Raw genomic sequence first — 18,837 nt, 5'->3', positions numbered from 1 at the left:
ACTTATATTTGAAATGTTACTTACGAATGTTTCTGTACCCTAGAGAATCCAAATGTTTTCTAGGATGCGAATGGAAAAATGTGCTCATCTTTGGGGAGGAGCTAATTTTCTAAACTTCGGAGTAGATGAAAGAGTAAATAAAAATAAAATTTGGAGTATACATATGTGAAGAACTGGGCAAATTCAACATCAGCATTACAAAGACCTTTTAGAGACGCCTAACCTTAGGGTTCTTGCTTTACGGGGCTTTTAAGGGCGATGGGAACACACAGCTACTGCGAGGGCTCCGTCATGAGGTTTGCTTTCTGAGAACATGGCCCTTCAGAAGCACACGAAGCGTGCAGGCATGCTCCCTCAAGGCGAGGAGAGAAAGGATAAAATATTGGAAAGAAAGCTTGGCTCCTAAAATGACAACATAAAGAGGGCTCTCTGGCTTCCACGCAGGAATTTAGAAACACAAAACTAATATTAGGCAGGAACACCTGGAGACAGGCTTCCTCGAGCAGTGGATGCTGTTGGAATGACTTGGAACTTACACTGCTTTTATTTACAGGATGAATTCTCTGTGTTCATCATTTTAAACACACCTGCTAATTGGGATCTAGGATAGTGCATGAGAATCCACACGATTCAACAAGGATGGCTCCATAACCCTATCCCATTCTAATAGTCACAACTCTGCCGCTGGTTTTCTGAGGAGTCAAGCCCTAAGAGGAGATTCTGAAATTACACCTGTCTTTTACACGTCAGCCGGAATCCTTGCAAAATTTCACTTTGACCTCCATTTCGGACTTCTGACCCATTCTGTCGTTTTCCAAAAAGGGAATGCATCTGTACAGTTTAGGATCAAATCTTTTTTTTTTTTCTTTTTTTTTCATTTTTTAAGGCCGCACCTATGGCACACGGATGTTCCCAGGCTCGGGGTCGAATCAGAGCCATAGCTGTCAGCCTACACCACAGCCACAGCAATACCGGATCTGAGCCACAGCTGCGACTTACAACACAGCGTATGGCAACACCGGGTCCTTAACCCACTGAGCAAGGCCAGGGAACAAACTAGCCTCATGGTTCCTAGTCAGGTTCTTAATCTGCTGAGCCACAAGGAAACTCCAGGATCCTATCACCTTTGAGAAATTCTATGAAGATGTTGCAAAGCATTTTTTTTTTAAGTTTATGTGAGGGGTGTATTTTTTTATGACTTAAAATAAAGTATAAAATACATTAGTGGACAGTTACTAAACGGTGACTATACTCTTTTCCCAAATGCTATGGGAGTTCCCATCGTGGCGCAGTGATTAACGAATCTGACTAGGAGCCATGAGGTTGCGGGTTCCATCCCTGGCCTTGCTCAGCGGGTTAAGGATCTGGCGTTGCCATGAGCTGTGGTGTAGGTTGCAGACGTGGCTCGGATCCCACGTTGCTGTGGCTCTGGCGTAGGCCGGCGGCTACAGCTCCAATTAGACCCCTATCCTGGAACCTCTCTATGCCGTGGGAAGCAGCCCTAGAAATGGCAAAAAGACAAAAGAAAAAAAAAAAGAAAATGCTATGAAGTAAGGGATGCTGGGAAGACATTTCAGACCATTTCCTACGCTACCAAATGTTTTAGGTAGAAGGGGCTCTATCATTATCGTCACCGCTGTCAGAAACAAACATTCATTCAGCATCTACTTCTCGGACCCTAGGTAAGATCCTTGCTAGGACTCTGAGAGCCACAGCTTTCTACACGGAAATTCATCACAGGCAAATATTTACAAGGACTTGGTAAGCAAAAGTATTGTATCATCTCTAACATCCCAAACAGCCCATAGCATTCATAAAAAGCAAACAAAATATTGTTAATTCAGTGGTGAACATGGATGCCAAATAGCACGTACTGTTCATCTAAACATATCTAAAACCACAACCAACTTGTCAATGCACCAAACATCGCAACTGTGTTGTTGTGTGTCTGGGGGACATACTTGCCAGATGAATATGTATCAGGTAGTTTTATATATTGAAAGGACTAGATTTCTCTGTTTTAGAAGAGATTACAGCTGCACTCTTGCTTGCCTAGTTGAACAAATATTTATCAGGTACTGCAGTGGACATGCTGATTTAGGCCAGGCCTCGGCCTACGGAGGCCTGCCTAACAGCTCCATCTGGACCTGGCAACAGTTGCCTTCACGTCTGTCCATCATCTGCACAGCACTCGCCCACCCCACTGTAGCCCACACTGTTGTTTCACAATTTGCTGTTCATGCCGATTCTTCCAGGGACATGCATGTGACAAAAACAGAACCAGCCGGAGCCTTTTTCCAAGTTTAAAAAGTGGGCAGTGAAAGATGGTTTCCACTGATACACTAAGAGGCTCTGAGGCTGCCGGCAGCCTTCTGAGGAGGTCCCCACTGCAGAATGAAATGAAGACAAGACAAACAGGAAACGGCCTAACAGTGGCCTTCCAGCACTCACTGGATGCCCTGATCCAGCCTTACCTAGAGCTAGTCCTACCTCTAAACCTCCCAGTGTTTAAACTAGCAATTTTCTTTTTGCTGAAGCCAGTTAGATATCTGAAACATACCAAGTAAAGATTCTCAACTCTTATAAGCATGTGTTACATGTTAGCTCTGTTCCAGAGGTCAGCCAAAACCAAGAAGTACAAGACAGCCCTTCCTCCACACCCACTTTGAACATGGAAAGTGGAGACACCCTTGTTTCCCACTAAACTAAAAGAGAATAAATGCTATCACAATTCCTCATGCCTGGTAACAAAGAGGAGGGTGTGATTAATAGTGACAGAAGGCCGCTTAATTGAAACCAAAAAGATATACTGAGGCAGAACAGTTTGTTTAGGCTGTGAAAACTAAATAGGACTTAATAGAATAGAAAGATGTAAAAGTACATTTCAGCAAGAAAAAACAGTGAAATAAAAATGGACAATGTATCTCAGGATTTTTTTTAAAAAATTGTCCAATGCCTACTCAGTCCTTGTCATATGTTAGACAGTAAATAAAGTTTATTTAAAGATGGAGCAAAGGCATGTGCTCTTTACAAAAAACTACTTTATAACACAGCTTCCAGGAAGAGGAGTAATCAGAAAGAGGTGTTGTCATAATTGATAAGTGCAGAAAGGGCAGCTTTAGTTAACTGCTACACTTGCTTTTGTTTTCTTTTCCAGATGCAAACAAGTTTCCTAAATGTTATAAATAAATACATACATCACATACATTAAGCACTTTTACCACTTTTTAGTAATTTTTTTTTCTTTTTTCAGCCACACCTGCGGGATCGAATATCAGAGCTGCACCTGCAGTCCTACGCCACAGCCACAGCAACAATGGATCCAAGCTGAATCTCCTACCTATGACGTTCCAGCTCACAGCAACACCAGAAACGTAACCCACTGAGCAAGGCCAGGGATTGAACTAGTATCCTACAGAGTTCACCTAGGGTCCTTAGTCCCCTGAGCCACAACGGGAACTCCTAAAACTTTTACTGTCTAACTATGAAGACCAAAGACAAATTCTGACCAAAAAAAAAGCTGAAGGAATAAGAAGGTTATCACATGCACCATGCTGGGCATATAATAAGAGCTTACTCTCTCACTAATTCATTTTTGAACCAGTGGAGGCAAGGAAGGTCTGTGCACAGGCTTTGGAATTAGGGAGACCTGAACTGATAATCTCTGCGGGGATGTGGAAAATCACTTCAGCTCTAAATCTTCATTGATTATATGTTCCCACTTGTCATCACGTTGGAAGTCATAGGAGACAATGGGTACAAAGGACGGACTGGCATGAAATGAGCAGTCAACAGGCATAATAACTATTAATTATAAGAGTCCAATAAATACGAGTAGACGTTAAAATAAAATAGACCAGAATTCTCATTTTCTGCCTTTGAAATGAGGTGATTGGATAATTGGATGTTTTATTAATTAGGGTGTTTCTTTTGATAACGGCATCAGTCATGATTAGATCCTGTACTCCAAATTAAAACAGAGTGGTATTTTGGCGAATTTGATGAAGCAGAAGGTACCAAAGCTGACACCACTTTTTTGACACTGATATTATTTCCCCAATATATCTCCTCCACCGGAAGACAATTATCTGAAGGATAACAAGAAGGGCCATTTCCAGTCATCTGTACAAACTGTGGCTCACAAGCGGCCAGGTCAAGGGCATAGCTGTTTTTAGCAACAAGGAAAACAGGGTAGAGGACACAGATTTTCCTTGACTGGGCTTTTAAAAATATTTAGGACTCTGTAATGCATCTTGTACTGCACTTTTGCCATCACCCCACGACACCACCACCTGGTTACCAAAGATCTAAACCCCCTTTGTATCAAAGCTATCATTTAAGCATGAAAATTTTGAAAGCTGAACTGCCCTATCTCACGCTTACACAGAATCTCAATTCCAAGCTCTGTAGTTAAGTAATTCTAATACAAGAACAGAAACACTCAGAAAATCTTTTCATCTTCATTTCTCAGTTCAGTGTCTATTATACTTGGAATCTTTCACATTAAATTAAAACTAAAGTTATTTTTAAAAAGTTATAAATTAAGGTTACTTTTTAAAATGTTACTCCTTACTAGAAACAGCTTGATAGTTTCATGCCACCTTAAAAGCTACAGATTATTGCATATTCTGAGATGTATCCAATCACAAGTAAACTACCCTTCCTAAGGATGCCTATTTTGAATTGTTTGCAGATGTTATCAGAGTGCTTACATCTATACATTTACAGATATATTAGCACAGATGTCCATATAAAATAGAAATACATATTACACATATGATTGATATATTTTTTGAAAAAGGGAGTTCCCACTGTGGCTCAGCAGTAATGAACCTGACTAGTATTGGTGAGGACGTGGGTTCAATCCCTGGTCTTGCTCCATGGGTTAAGGATCCTGCATTGCCATGAGCTGTGGTGTACGTCGTTGCAGATGCAGCTCAGACCTAGCATTGCTGTGGCTGTAGTGTAGGCCAGCAGCTACAGCTCCAATTCAATCCCTAGCCTGGGAACTTCCACATGCCATGGGTGAGGCCCTAAAAAGACCAAAAAAAAAAAAAAATACCCTTCCATTTAAAATAGAATCCCCCAGTTTTCCTTCAAGGAGTCAGTTTTTCTAGGGAATTTCTAACAGACAGAAAACAGGTGCAATGAAAAACACGCTTCTATTAGTGAAAACTGCTTCGCTTGCAAGATTGAGAAACTCAGTTCTAAGCCACTTAAGAAAACGAAGAGAAAGATGGGTGTGGTGTTGGAATGAGCCAGGGGTGGTCACAGCTGCATCCCCAGGCTCAAGGAATGCTATCACACCTAGGAGGCCAGCTTCTGTCTCTTTCTCAGCTGATTCCCTCTACACTGCCAGCATCCTCAGGCTGGCTCTGTCCATGGGGTGGCATTCACTCATGATCACCTGCCCTTCCTCCACAGAGACAATGACGCATGGGAAGGGATGCAGCTTTTTTCTCTGTGGGTTCAGAGGGATGTCCTACTCCATGACAGCAGGAGCGCCTCTCTCAAGATTCCACAGAGGCCGCAAAACAAGGGAATATTTCAACTTGGCACAGAGGTCCTGGCAACCCAAGGTATCCCCTTGATGCCCTCATAGAAAGGGTGCTGCTGTGTGCTCCAACAGTGTGGCCAAGACCCCCTGAAATTAAAGCCTATGCATCTAATCTTTAAAGTTCATCCGTTCACCATGCAAGATTCTGGGAGGAGGGAGTTTCCACTGTGGTTCAGCAGGTTAGGGGATCAACTAGTATCCAAGAGGATGCAGGTTCAATCCCTGGCCTCACCCAGTGGGTTAACGGACCCGGTGCTGCTGCGAGCTTCGGTGTAGGTCGTTAATATGGCTCGGATCCTGTGTTGCTGTGCCTGTGGTATAGACGGGCAGCTGCAGTTCCAATTTGACCCCTAGCCTGGGAATTTCTATATGCCGCAGGTGTGGCCCTAAATTTTACTTATTTATTTATTCAACTTTGTTTTGTTTTTAGGGCTGCACCCGTGGCATATGGAAGTTCCCAGGCTAGGGGTCTAATCAGAGCTACAGCTGCTGGCCTACACCACAGCCACAGCCATGCCAGGTCTGAGCCGCATGTGCGACCTACATCACAGCTCACGGCAATGCTGGATCCTTAACCCACTGAGCAAGACCAGGGATCGAATCTGCAACCTCATGGTTCCTAGTCAGATTTGTTTCCACTGCACCATGACGGTAATGCTGCAGCCCTAAATTCAAAACAAAACAAAACAACCAAAAAGATTCTGGGAGGAGGTGACAGGGATGAGGACCTGGCAAAGGGAGGGAGGTTAAGGGTGTTGTCACAGAGAACCATGGCTTGTCCCACAGGCATTCACACGTGTTAAGATGCCAAGGTTGGAAAATAAACAACTCCGTGTGGTCAGTAGGCTGGAACAGGAAATTATACTCAAGAGATCTGTGAGGTGAGGCCCTGTCCTCGGGGTACAGGTGTGGCAAGCATCCTTTACCCGGTACCTTTCTCTCTCTTCAGGAGAACACGCAGATTCCTCCTTTTGTGGGAGGAAGCTGGAGACAGGGAAAAGCCCGGGCGCTTTGTTTCTGTGACAGGTGCTCTTGCAGGTGCCCCTCCCCCGCCCCACTCGGAGATAAGGGCTTCCAGCTCCCCAGTTCAGTGTGCACACCTGGCGCCCACGGTGTGGTTTTGTACTAGCACATGATCACGCTTCAGCAATTACACATCAACTGCCTCCCCACCCTCGAGGACCTACGTGAAGAACTGAACTCTTGTCCACTTCTTGTGCCCTGACCCAGCCCACTGTGTGCTATACAATGGATGCTTCCTGAAGATGTGATCAAGGGCTAAAAATAAACCAGTTCAAAGCTAAATCGCGAAGGAAACTAGAGATGTGAAAACAAGCAATTACTGGAAAATGTTCTTAAAGGGCAATTAAACCACTTTATACCCACATCAGCTGAGTGGTTTACTTAAATACAATGGTCCAAACATTCGCTAATCATACACTATGCGCCAAGGGCTATGGATGGTGCTAAGACTAGGAAAACAAACATGATTGAATTTGATAAATGAACCTGATATTCTTCCTCACCTTAGGAAACTGAAGTTTTTAATTACTTGCATGTAGACGTGCTATAGAGCAGAAGGCAGAAAGGAGAAGAGTTTTTTTAGAGTTTTAAAGTGATAGGGGGAGTTCCCCTCGTGGCACAGTGGAAAAAATCCAACTAGGAGCCATGAGGTTGGGGGGTTTGATCCCTGGTCTCGCTCAGTGGGTTAAGGATCTGGCATTGCCGTGAGCTGTGGTGTAGGTCGCAGACATGGCTCCGAGCTGGTGTTGCTGTGGCTCTGGCAGAGGCCGGCAGCTGTGGCTCCGATTCGACCCCTAGCCTGGGAACCTCCATATGCCACAGGTTTGGCCTGAAAAAAAACCAATCAATCAATCAATCAAGTGATAAAAATTAAATTACAGAGCTTTGTGAACACTTTCCAGGAGACTTAAATTTGGTAGGATCTCACTTACCGGGATGTATGGTATGAACAGCCGAGCTCATCCTTCTTTTAAGCAAAAGATTCCAAAGTCGTGGTGCTCCTCCTGCTACCCCAGGAACAAATTTTTCACCCATCTTCTGAATCAACCTGCTGGCAGTGCCCAAATGCAGGAAATAGGTGCTCTGCCTCCACTGCCCCAAATTCTGGCTCTGTGGACTCTGTCCTTCCGTCATCTTTGATGCCATCTCATCACTTTAAACCAGACCACCCCAGGAGTTAAACCAGGGCCTTGTCAACTTTAGCATGCCTAGCAATGGCTGAGGAGTCGGCTACAAGGCAGACTCTGCTTCAGATGTGAAATGAGGCCTGGGGTTCTTCCTTTCTAATAAGTTTCCTGGAAGATGCTCTCCTGGGAAGACCACACTCGACCACAGAGTTAGAAGGCAGCGGAAGGATGAAAGAACGAAGAGCTTGTCCTTCCACATTTCCTAGATGCACACTTCCTCTCCCCTTCCCTAAGTTCCAATGGTAGGAAAGAATTCATAGAATCATGAATGCAGTTGTGCTATGCTTAGGCTTTAAGATGGCTTCAGAATCAGCTGTCTCCAAATGAAAACCAAATTCTTTTCCTTAGTCATCACGTCAAGAGCTCTTGCTTTCAGTGTGTTGGTGGGGCAGAAGCAAGATCCCTGGCAGCCCAAATGCCAGGAGAAAGAAAAGGTCCAAGGTAAAGGCCATTTAGGAAAGCGCCCCCTCCTCCCTCTTTCCGTTAAGGTAGTAACATTTGCATTTTTCAGATTCTCCTCTGTAGCTTCACTGAGACTTAACTCTATCCTTAAACGAGGAGACCTGTTGAACCTTCAACCAGAAAGTCTACAATTCCTCCAGGCTTGGTTATTAGGATTAGATAGAAAAGACACCGCTTAGGGATTGAAAGAATGGTCAGTCAGTCCTTTGATTCTGGGTGGAAACGCGAGCAGAGGTGGCTCCCATACAAAGCTGCTTCTCACGTCTCTCAGGAGCCCGTGGGGCCTGCCACCAGACCAAACAGAGGCTGATCTGCTGAGGGCCCGGTTCGCAGCATGAACTTTAGGATTTAGCACCAACTCGGGCGTTACCAGCCCACTTTGCAGAGAAGTCACCTGGGAAGCTCAGAGAGCTTATACAACCGGCCCAAGGTCACAAAGCCAAAGGCGGCCGAGGATGTGAACGGTGCCCAGAGCCGCAGTCCGGCCTTTGTAGCAATGCTTAGGGGAAAATCAAAGCTGGACTTCCAAAAGCTAATGCATATTCAGTCCCAAAGAAGCCCTAGACTCCGCCCTTAGGGAAGGCCGGCCCTCCTGAGGAGGTGGAGGGAAACCACTTCCGGGAAACAGAGGCCAAGAAGACCAAGCCCTTCCGGTGCACAGCAAGTGAGGGTCGTTCACGGTCAGCCGACTCGCAGGTGAGGGCCGACCCACGGGTGGCGCATAGAAATTAAAACGCATCCCTACGTTTCCGAAAACAGCATGACTCGAGATGAGAAAGTTTCATCCCTTACCCGCTTTAGGGGACACCGGGGTCAAGCGGCCGAGCGCGCGCCGCCATATTGAGTCCCGCGACTTAAATAGAGCAGGCGGGGCCTAGCGCTCGCTCGCGTGGACGTGATGACGTCACAGACCTGCGCGGGTACCAGGGCCCCACTTCATCCCCGCAACCTTTCTGGGCGGGCGCAAGGCGCTCGGGGTCCGGCCCTGATAGGCGGGGCCACATTGAGTGACGGCCCGGCCCCGCCTTCCGGTTTAGGGGACGCGGGGGGTGCTGCCAACGCGGAAGTGCTTCAAGCCTGCATTGGTAGGGGAGGGGAGGGAAGGGGAGGGGAGGGTGGAGGCGGGCGAGGGGCAGGTTCTGGCCTCAGTGGTGGCTCCCGGCTGAGTCCGAGAGGGCCGCTTTGGGGCTGATGGAGCGGCGACCCTTGCCGCCCTGCCCCCAGGCCCTGGGGGAGGGGAACACTGGGCCTGCATGCCCTGGCCGGCCCCCTGGAGCCTGAGCACCCACGGTATTCTACCTCCTCCAATCTGGAGAAATTAAACCAGAGTCGGGGTTAGGCTGCGGTGACTGAGCCTCCTTTTTGCGCAGGGCCTGGCTCCGTGCATCAGATCAACTGCCTGAGATTCCTAAGTTTCAGGTCGGGCCAAGTGCCTAATGTGAAGGTCCCAGAATCAGGGTCCTGCCCCTCCCCCCGCCCCCTCGCCTTCCCAGGAAGGGCTTCCAAGTGAGCAGTGTTGGAGGGAGGCACTGTTTTATACAGGTGCTGAAATCATGCCCACTGAGGTTTCGAGAAATAGAGCTTTACCGTTAAATCTATTGCAAGTATCAGGTGATAACAGCATTTCTTTGAGCCTTCGATTGCCCTTGCCCGCCAAGGAGCTCCTTTTGTCGTGATAAAATTAGCTGTGAAATATATTTCATTGTTGAATAACTGCATATTGCCTTATTGAATAATTGTGAGCATCTATTTTTTAAAAGCAAAAACGGACGTCTATTTTAAATTTACTGGTGCACTTGCAAAGTATAAATGTGTTGTTCATTTGGAATTTGCTAGAGGTCTCTAGAGATGTTATCTTTCTGCAATAGCCCACCCCCCAAAACAGTTTCAAAGGATCAAGAAAAAAGACCAAATGCCTTGTCATTTCTCCATTTGGTTTTTACCAAGTAATTAAAAAGTAGATTGCACTGTCTATGTACTGAGCAAATATGGACTGTTGTAATTATTTTAATTAATAGGATTACATTGGGTCAAGGTGAGACATGGGCAGGAAAAATACTTCCTTGAAAGACTGGGATGTCTAATGAGACTTTAATTGTGCTTAGAGCAGAGAATTATGTATTAAAAGAAAGCCTTGGATCGATGAGTAACAGAAGACTACACCAGGAGGGGAGCAAAGTATTCTAGTTTCAAGCATCTTTCTTTTTTCTGTCTTGCCAATTTCACAGCTATTATGAAGCACATCAACTTGTCCTTCGCAGCGTGTGGGTTTCTGGGGATTTACCACTTGGGGGCAGCATCTGCACTTTGCAAACACGGCAAAAAGCTCCTGAAGGATGTCCAGGCCTTTGCCGGGGCTTCTGCTGGTTCCTTGGTTGCTTCCGTCCTGCTAACTGCACCAGAAAAAATAGAGGTAATTAAGTAGTAACGAGGCTGTGTTTCTCATCAAGAAATTACACCTTAACAACGAAGATGAGTGTTAGCTGTGCTAACTGCCGAGAAATAATCCTTTGCCTGGGAAACGGAAAAGGTTAAGACTTCTTTTAAAATATAGTCATTAGGGATATGTGCTCTGCATTTAGGAAAGATTATTGACGGTGACAACAGGATAAGGAAATAAAATGCCTTACGTTACTCTGACTGTTTAGTCTTACGAGTCCAGCTTTGTTTCCTTCAAGCAAAGGATATTTCTCCCTGAACTGACCATGCGAAGAGCACAGGCTTTTCTCAGGGCCTTGAAGGAGTGGCTGGTCACTCTTTGCTTGCTCCTATTTACAGACAGGTGTGTAGACTAGAAGGCAGCCTAGTCATTTCTTTTAAGTGGAATGCTATTGGAATTTAATTTGTTTTTCATTCTCACAGTAAGAAGAAGCCCTGAACTCCCAGCAGTTTATCTAGAAGTAATAAAAATAAGCCTCATGAAATATTTCTGTTAATGCAATCTGTGTTTTTAATCAGTTTTCTGCTTCTAGACAGCCATCCTGCATTCTGGCTTCTGCAGGTGAAGAATAGGAGTTAATTACATTTTCTAGTGGCTTGGAGCAGTAATCAAACAGTGATTAACTCTTCCATGCCCAAGAATGACGTGGTCGCATTTAAATTTTCAAAACCACAACATTTTGAATGTCAAAAGTCTTGTTTTCAAATTTATGGTGAGCAGCTTATAGAAGAGAACCTGGACTGGAGCCCAGTTATTCAGAAATCCACTTTTATTCCAGTCTTTATGTACTAGAAAAGGGATGGAAAGCTTTAGAGACTGTACAGACGAGAACCCGAGATCTGGGAAAGGATAAAGTGTGAAAACTCCGCCCAAACCAGCACAATCATGGGGTTTGAATTGCAATCCCATTTTCTTTCTGAAGCAGGGGACTCCGAGGGGTGGTTTACCCCCTGTTCAGTGCGGTCTTTCCTTCAGGTGGGAGCAAACCTTGAGCTCTGGCGTTGCATCCTTCGGGTTTGGACTCCGCAGCAGGTTTAGAAACACATCAAGCATGATTGAGAATTGGCAGGATTTGTGAACGTACAGCCCCTTCTCTGTGATGTTGAAACACTGAATCCTTTCCTTGAATTTGAGACTTGACGTCAGTCCGATTACCTGCTCGTATTTATATCTTCGCTAATGTGGTGAGCCCGTTGCGAGGTCTCACTGCATTGGTAAGACCTGAGGGGTGGTATTGGGTGCTCACGTGAGCAGGTGGGGAATGAGTCTCTGAATGTACCTAAGGCATCATCTGCCTTGCTCCTTTCTCTGAGGAAGTTTTCAGCCATTTGACTTGAGATTTTGTTCCTTTTCTTTTTAGTGCTCAAAATCTACCCTTTGCAGGAGTGCTGTGATTTTTTTTTTTTTTTTTTTCTTTTTTAAAGCAAACCACTTTTCTACCTACTCGGGTCCCCGTTAGCTCAGTTCTCCCTGATGCTCTAAGTTCCTCGAGCTTGGTGGTGGTGTGACAAAGATGCGAGTCATTAATCTGGTTCCGAGCTTGTGCACGTATAATGAAGAGGAGCACCTGATGCTGCCGGGCGTATTTTTTGGTGGTAGGCGGATTTAGATGTTGAGCTGTTAGAAGCTCAGCCCTGCCAGCCATTCCTCAGCCCTCATAATTGGCAAGGCAGGGCCTTAGACGCAGCGGGGAACTGATGCAAAGATGAGGACATCCTGCCTTAATACGTTTCCAGTCTGGTCAGGGGTGTGTGTGTGTGTGTGTGTGTGTGTGTGTGTGTGTGTGATTAAAATTAACACAAGAAAATAAGCTGGGTGGGCAGGCTGCCTTAGTAGCAAGAGCACACATGCGGGGCCACTCGTCTCTCACCTGGAAGTCGGCACAAGCCTTGACAGGCAGGCCTGCGCCCTCCTGTTGCTGCCTGTCTCAGCTCCCAGAGGGATTTCCCTAAATACATTGGCGGGCCACCTCCCCTCCCACACCCCAGGCTCCCTGTTGACTCAGGATGGGGTGCAGCTTTCTGAGTACGCCTCCCAGTTCCAGGGGGACCCTCGCCCTCTCCTGGCTGCCTGAGGACGCCGTTCACGTTTCAGTCCACACTTTTTTCACTGTGGTCTCTGCCTGTTGGCCTCTTCCGCCTCCATCTCCTGTCCACCCCCTGTTTTTTGTTTTGCTTATTTGTTATTTTATTTTCATTTTAGGGCTGCACCTGCGGCATATGGACATTCCCAAGTGAGGGGAACGTGATTTGAACGTGATTTGATAATCAGAGCTGCAGCTGAGGTCTGTGCCACAGCCACGCCAGATCCGAGCTGCATCTGTGACCTACACCACAGCTCACGGCAATGCCGGATCCTTAACCCAGTGACCGAGGCCAGGGGTGGAACCCGCATCCTCACGGATACTAGTTGGATTCTTAACCTGCAGAGCCACAACAGGAACGCGTGTCTGTATCTTAGGTCTCAGCCTAAGCATCATGTTGGAGCCCAGTGAAGTTGCTGATGTATTAGTCCCTGCCGAAACAGCTGACCCTACACTTAGCGGCTTAAAACAACACATGCGTATCTTCTAACAGTTCTGGGGGTCCTCCATCTGAAAATGTCTCACTGTCTAAAATCAAAGTGTCAGCAGGGTCCAGCTTCTCCGGAGCCTCTGGAGGACTGTGTGTCTGCGGCGTCTCCAGTTTCCAGGGGCTGCCTGCATTCCCTGGCTCATGGCCCCTCCCTCCATCCGCAAAGTCCTAAGCATAGCCTCTTCACATCTCTCCAGTCTGACACCCCTGCCCCCCAACCCCCCCGTGATTACATTGGACTCCCCCACGTAATCCAGGAGCATCTCCTCATCTCAAAACCTCTACCTTAATCACAGCATTGGACAGTCCCCTTTGCTACCTGAGAGGGCATACTCACAGGTGCCGGGGACTCACCTGGACATCTCTGGGGGGGGGGAGGGGGTCTGGATCTCCCTCCCACGGGTGCCCCAGCACTCCACCCCCTACTCACCCGGGGCCCTCCCTCACAGGAGGGCACAGGCTCTGGGTACCTCCTTCTCTGCCTTTCCCAGGCCTGCCCAGTGCCTGGGGCCCAGAAGCGTATAGACTGGACAAACTCATAACTGAAAGACAGACCTGCCTTCAAATCCTGGTTCTGACATGAGTTTTGCTGACAGGGTGGGAAAGCTAGTTAAACCCTTTCCGTTTTCTTCCCTGCCAAGTGCGGGCTTCTGCCCACCTTCCACTGCTACGTGCAGATGAGCCCACAGAGGCCACAGGAGTGGGTCCCTGCGCTGGCTGCCTCTTAGCCTCTCCACCCCCGCCCCACGCACTGCAGAACTTTTACTGCATATTCATGCCCGAGGCTGAGCTCCACAGACCCAGATTTGCTATTTGCAGTCCGCAGTCCTCAGGACTGCCTCCTCTGTTGTGGGTGTTGTCCTTTATGGGCACTGCTGCCCAGAATCTGGGTGGGAGAGGAGATTCATTGTGTTGGAGAAATCTGCAGAAGAATGTGCTCAATTAGAATTAGAATCCAGCCATCAAGGATTTTCCACAGGTGGGCCAAGCTCTTTGAGGTGGTTAAAAAAAAAAAAAAAAAAAAAAAAAAAGATTGGCATTAAGAGAATACAAAGCTAGCCAGGGGACCAGGAGAAAATAATGAAGGAAGAGCAGTGGTGGGTGAGGGACCAGGAGTGGTGGGTGAGGGACCAGGAGTGATGGGTGAGGGACCAGGAGTGGTGGGGGAGGGCCCAGGAGTGGTGGGGGAGGACCCAGGAGTGGTGAGGGAGGACCCAGGAGTGGTGGGGGAGGGCCCAGGAGTGGTGGGGGAGGACCCAGGAGTGGTGGGGGAGGGCCCAGGAGTGGTGGGGGAGGGCCCAGGAGTGGTGGGGGAGGGCCCAGGAGTGGTAGGGACTGGAGAACCTGTGAAAGAGTGCACCCTACAGCATCCACGGTTAGGTTTATAGCGTCCAGCTGCCTTGTGTAATGGGCCCAGAGTTCTGGAACCCGAATGACATTTTCTCTTGACAAAAAGTAGGGTCAGCTATTAATTTTTTTTTTCAGGAGTGTAACGCGTTCACCTACAACTTTGCCGAGGAAATCCGAAGGCAGTGGTTTGGAGCAGTAACCCCCGGCTATGATTTCATGGGCCGATTGAGGTATATACATAGTCCACCCCGCCACACCCCCCATAAAAGCATGTGAAAACAGAGCATGTCCTGGATAGTCTGTCGCAAGCTCAGTCAGCGTTCCCTCTGCTGAAATGTTTACAGGGCGGTCAGTAATTAAAGGTGAATCGTGCCATGTGTGGTCCAGCCACTCAAGAAGGCTGTTCTCCCCACTCACCCCAGCACGCTGGCAACCCCACCCCCACCCCAGATGGTGATGGTTCTAATCCTCAGGCCAGAACGACCCCACCTGCTAGTTTATTAAAGGGAAACATCTGCCCGGGTGGTGGTTGTTAACCTGAGGGGCTGTGGGTGGCTGGTTTCCCTGGTAACAGATGAGCCAACCTCTCATCAGTTGCCAATTTCCCTTATAAACGGTAGTCTCCTTCTCCCCCAGCCCAGGTTGTTGCTACGTTCAGCCTGCTTTCTCCCGCACCCTGGGGTGTTGCTCCATTTTTCTTGGACCCTTTTGCTCTAGATGTGTAAGGTTCCCCCATGCAGTAAACCATCGGTGTCCCTGTCGCTGTCTCTGGGCTCTTCCTTGGGTCTCCAGCCTGTGGGGTGCAGCCCACCTGGGGTCCCGTCTCCTCCTCCAGGAGTGGAATGGAGTCGATTCTCCCTCCCAACGCGCACGAGCTGGCCCACCACCGCCTCCACGTGTCCATCACCAGCACCAGGACCAGAGAGAACTACCTGGTCTCCAGCTTTCCCTCCAGAGAGGACCTCATTCAGGTAAGGGGCGCATTTCTCCTTGGCGGAAGTCCGCAAGCGCTGCTGGGCACCCTTCTCCCCTGCGCGGAGCAGCCCAGTGTCGTAAGATCCTGCCTTGTACATCATGCCTGGGAGGTGCTCCCTAAGTCAGCTGGCTGAGAAGCGGACCCACCTCCAGGCAGGCAGCTCCCAGAAACCTCCAAAGCAGCTCAGTGTTTTTCTTTGTGACTAGCAGCACGCATACTTAGCTCTGTAGCAGTAACAGGTCCTTACTCTGGTGCGGGTAATACTTTGCTGTTTATGGAAGACCTCGTACATGTGCTGTTTTCTTTTCTTTTTTTTTTTTTTTGGCTTTTTACAGCTGCACCTGCAGTGCATGGAAGTTCCCAGGCTAGGGGTTGAATCAGAGCTGCAGCTGCCGGCCTGCACCTCAGCCACAGCAATGCAAGATCCAAGCGGCATCTGCAACCTCCACCACAGCTCACAATAATGCCGGATCCTTAACCCACTGAGTGAGGCCAGGGATTGAACCTGCCTCCTCGTGGATACTAGTCAGATTCGTTACCGCTCAGCCATGAGGGGAACTGCAGTGCATGTGCTATTGTATGTAGTCCCTCCATAAATCAGGCAGGACCTGTGTGATTACTGTCATTTCGTTGCTTTGGGAGCAGAAGAAATGGGCGGAAGGATTTCACAGGACACACCCCAAGCTGTACTGATGACCGGAGGGAATCCAGGTCTCAGCTCTTCCTTCTCATGTTCCTTTCATTTCTTCCGTTTTGTTTTCAAGCCCTTTTTATCCAAACACAGGTGCAAGTTGGTTGGTTGAGAATTGATCATCTCTGGGAGATGCTTCAGTTGATCTGCAGAGAAAGCCCAGTTGCTCAGTAGTACAGTAAATATTTTAAAATTGGAAGAGGTGCTTTTTTCGTAGAAAAGCCAGGGGATGTTTCTCTTTGTCCTTTTGTGGGAATCCTAGCCAGCCTTAGGTGATGCAGAGAACATGTGTTTCGATACAGCGGAAGGTGATAGATGAATCGTGAGCGCTGCACGTTCCACCCGAAGTACATGATAAATGCGTTGATTTTTTTACTATCGACTCTCACTCTGCAGGTTTTGCATTCAAACGATATGATGTGAAATGCTTAATGAGATGTTGAACTGACAAGTCAAATTACTTTGTGACTTAAGGGATTAGAATATTTTCACTTGGTGTGCCAATTACGCCAGCCTCTTGCTTAAACATTAAGTCGTTCCAGCTTAGAAAAAGAATTGTTCTATAATGTCATTTACAGTCTTAGGTAGTCTTAAAAAATGTAAAGAGTGTGTGAGTTATCATGAGCATCAACACCCATACTGATAGGTCAGGCTCTCGGTGGATTAGAATGCCTGTCTGGCTTGTAAGGGGACAAGATGCTGTCATCATATCAAAAAACACGAGTTGGGGGAGTTGCCCCTGTGGCGGGATAGGTTAAGAATCCAACTACCACTGGGGAGGGGAAGGTGAGTCAAGGATACAATGTTGCCACAGCTGTGGCTCAGATTCCATCCCTGGGACCTTCCATGTGCTGAGGGTGCAAGCGGAAAGGAAAAAAAGAAGGGAGTTCTACCCACAGCCACTGCCTTTTCATTGAGTCTGTCCCTGGCTCCTCTGTATCTGTGTGTCAGCGGCAGAGCCTCTGAGGTTTTTTTATCCTCCTCCCCCACCCCCCACTTAGCCCTGGGCTGCATACTGTGTATCTTACAGCTCTGTTTACTTAGTTTCTGTCTGTCTTCCTTCACTAGAAAGGAAGCTCCAGGGGGGCAGGGACGGCTCTGCTCTGTCCACTGCTGTCGTCTCCGCCCCTGGCACAGTGCCAGCTCCATCAGCGTGTTCCGTGAATGAGTGCGAAGGAATAAACCAGGGAACTGAGGTGGTATCACTTGAAAGAACAGAGAAACTGGATCCTCGACGTTCAGTGATCTGAGCAGAAGGGTTGAGCTAGTTCCTGGCCCAGCTGGGATCACAGTCCAGGTCACTTGAGAGCCCTGCCCTACCCCATACACATCGCCCTCCCCCGCTCGACTGCTCTCACGGGGAGCAGTCGATTGAGGAAGATGCCCCAGAGGTGTGTGTACACAGACCCTGGGACCCGTGAATGTGGCTTCTCACGGCAAAAGGGATTGTGTGGATGTGATGATAACTGAGGGTCCTGAGGTGGGGAGGGTTACCGGGCAGACCCAAACTCAGCACGCGTGTCCTTAAAAGTGGAGACCCCGCTGGTTGTGAGACCGGAGGGCACTAAGGCAGCCCCCGAGGCAGAAGGACCTCAGTCCTACAGCCGATGGAACTGTCATCCACCAATGCTTGAATGAGCAGATAGCGGACTCCCCCCAGAGCCCCGAGAAGGCATGCAGCCTGACGCACAGCTGGACGTTTGCCTGGCTGAGACACGGGCTGGATCCGGACCCCAGGACCAGACCCCAGGATCATCCATCTGTGTTGTTCTAGCCTCTGCCTTTGTGGTAACTTGTCACGGCAGCAATAGCCAACAACTGCAATAAGCAAACATGACTGTTTTTTTTTTTTTTTTTTTGGCTTTGTTTTGGATAATAACTATTCGGAGAATTGGTATAATTACTTGAGTTCATTGAACAGGAGAGAAATGGCTGACACAAATGTGTAATACCTTGTAAGGAGAATAATTGAATAATTAACACGTATCCTGGGGTACACGAGAAGCATTTTAAATGTTCAGCAGACTGCTCTAACCTTCTGAAGAAACTCCAAGGAAGGATGGCTAACGCCTTGACCACAGATGGTGGCTGTAAAAATGCATGCAGTAGATGCTTGGAGTGTTTGCGAAGCCTCTAGTCCAGAGAGGAGTCTGGTGAAGCCTAGAGGAAGGAGGCGGGAAGTGCATGAAGAGCAAATCAAATAGACCCGAGCTCTGGGGAATGACCATCTGTGAGCCAATGAAAGGGGCTGCAGGGGTGGTGATTCTGACTGCCCCGGTCAGGGTGGGAGAGAGAGGAAAGCCTCGTGCCCCGCCCCCCCACCTCCTTAGCTAGAGACCCAGGGGCTCTGAGATCAGGGGTCAGGACCAGAGGCAGCCCACCGTGTGTACCTGCTGCTTGCTGGGAGCTGGGCATGCCAGCTCTCATCCCACAGCCTTGGGTTGGTTGTCTGTCATCAGGGAAGTCTGTAGGCACTTGGAAAAGAGATGAAAATTTAACATCCGAGGTTCCACACGGCTCAAACCAGGCAGTAGCCAATATAGGAATGTGGGAGAGGACTGATGCCAGTGAATTTTAT

The 18,837-nt window shown here is 48.0% G+C and overlaps 1 protein-coding gene and 1 long non-coding RNA gene across 18 annotated transcripts in view; one reads left to right on the top strand and one right to left on the bottom strand.

Moving 5' to 3' along the window:
• LOC102165752 overlaps window positions 1-9,108 on the bottom strand; it is a 334,775-nt gene extending 325,667 nt beyond the window's left edge. For 4 of the 5 annotated variants that reach the window (XR_002340939.1, XR_001302519.2, XR_309177.3 and 1 more), the window contains exon 1: window positions 7,513-9,107. This is a non-coding gene — a long non-coding RNA (uncharacterized LOC102165752). Of the gene's footprint in view, window positions 1-7,512 lie in introns of all 5 variants that reach the window. The other variant, XR_002340940.1, reaches the window with a different exon arrangement.
• The window catches only part of PNPLA4 (patatin like phospholipase domain containing 4), an 81,652-nt gene continuing 71,662 nt past the window's right edge, over window positions 8,848-18,837 (top strand). For 4 of the 13 annotated variants that reach the window (XR_001302515.2, XR_309176.3, XR_001302514.2 and 1 more), the window contains exons 1-4: window positions 9,151-9,314; window positions 10,458-10,642; window positions 14,728-14,822; window positions 15,428-15,563. Coding sequence is in view for 9 of the 13 variants with exons in the window: in XM_013985871.2 (XP_013841325.1) it covers window positions 10,463-10,642; window positions 14,728-14,822; window positions 15,428-15,563 (411 nt within the window). In the remaining 4 variants the exon portion in view is untranslated. 13 annotated transcript variants of the gene reach the window in all.

The sequence above is a fragment of the Sus scrofa genome, chromosome Y (genome assembly GCF_000003025.6).
Source record: "Sus scrofa isolate TJ Tabasco breed Duroc chromosome Y, Sscrofa11.1, whole genome shotgun sequence".
Classification (NCBI taxonomy): Eukaryota; Metazoa; Chordata; class Mammalia; order Artiodactyla; family Suidae; genus Sus; species Sus scrofa.
This window is presented reverse-complemented; position numbering and strand designations above follow the sequence as displayed.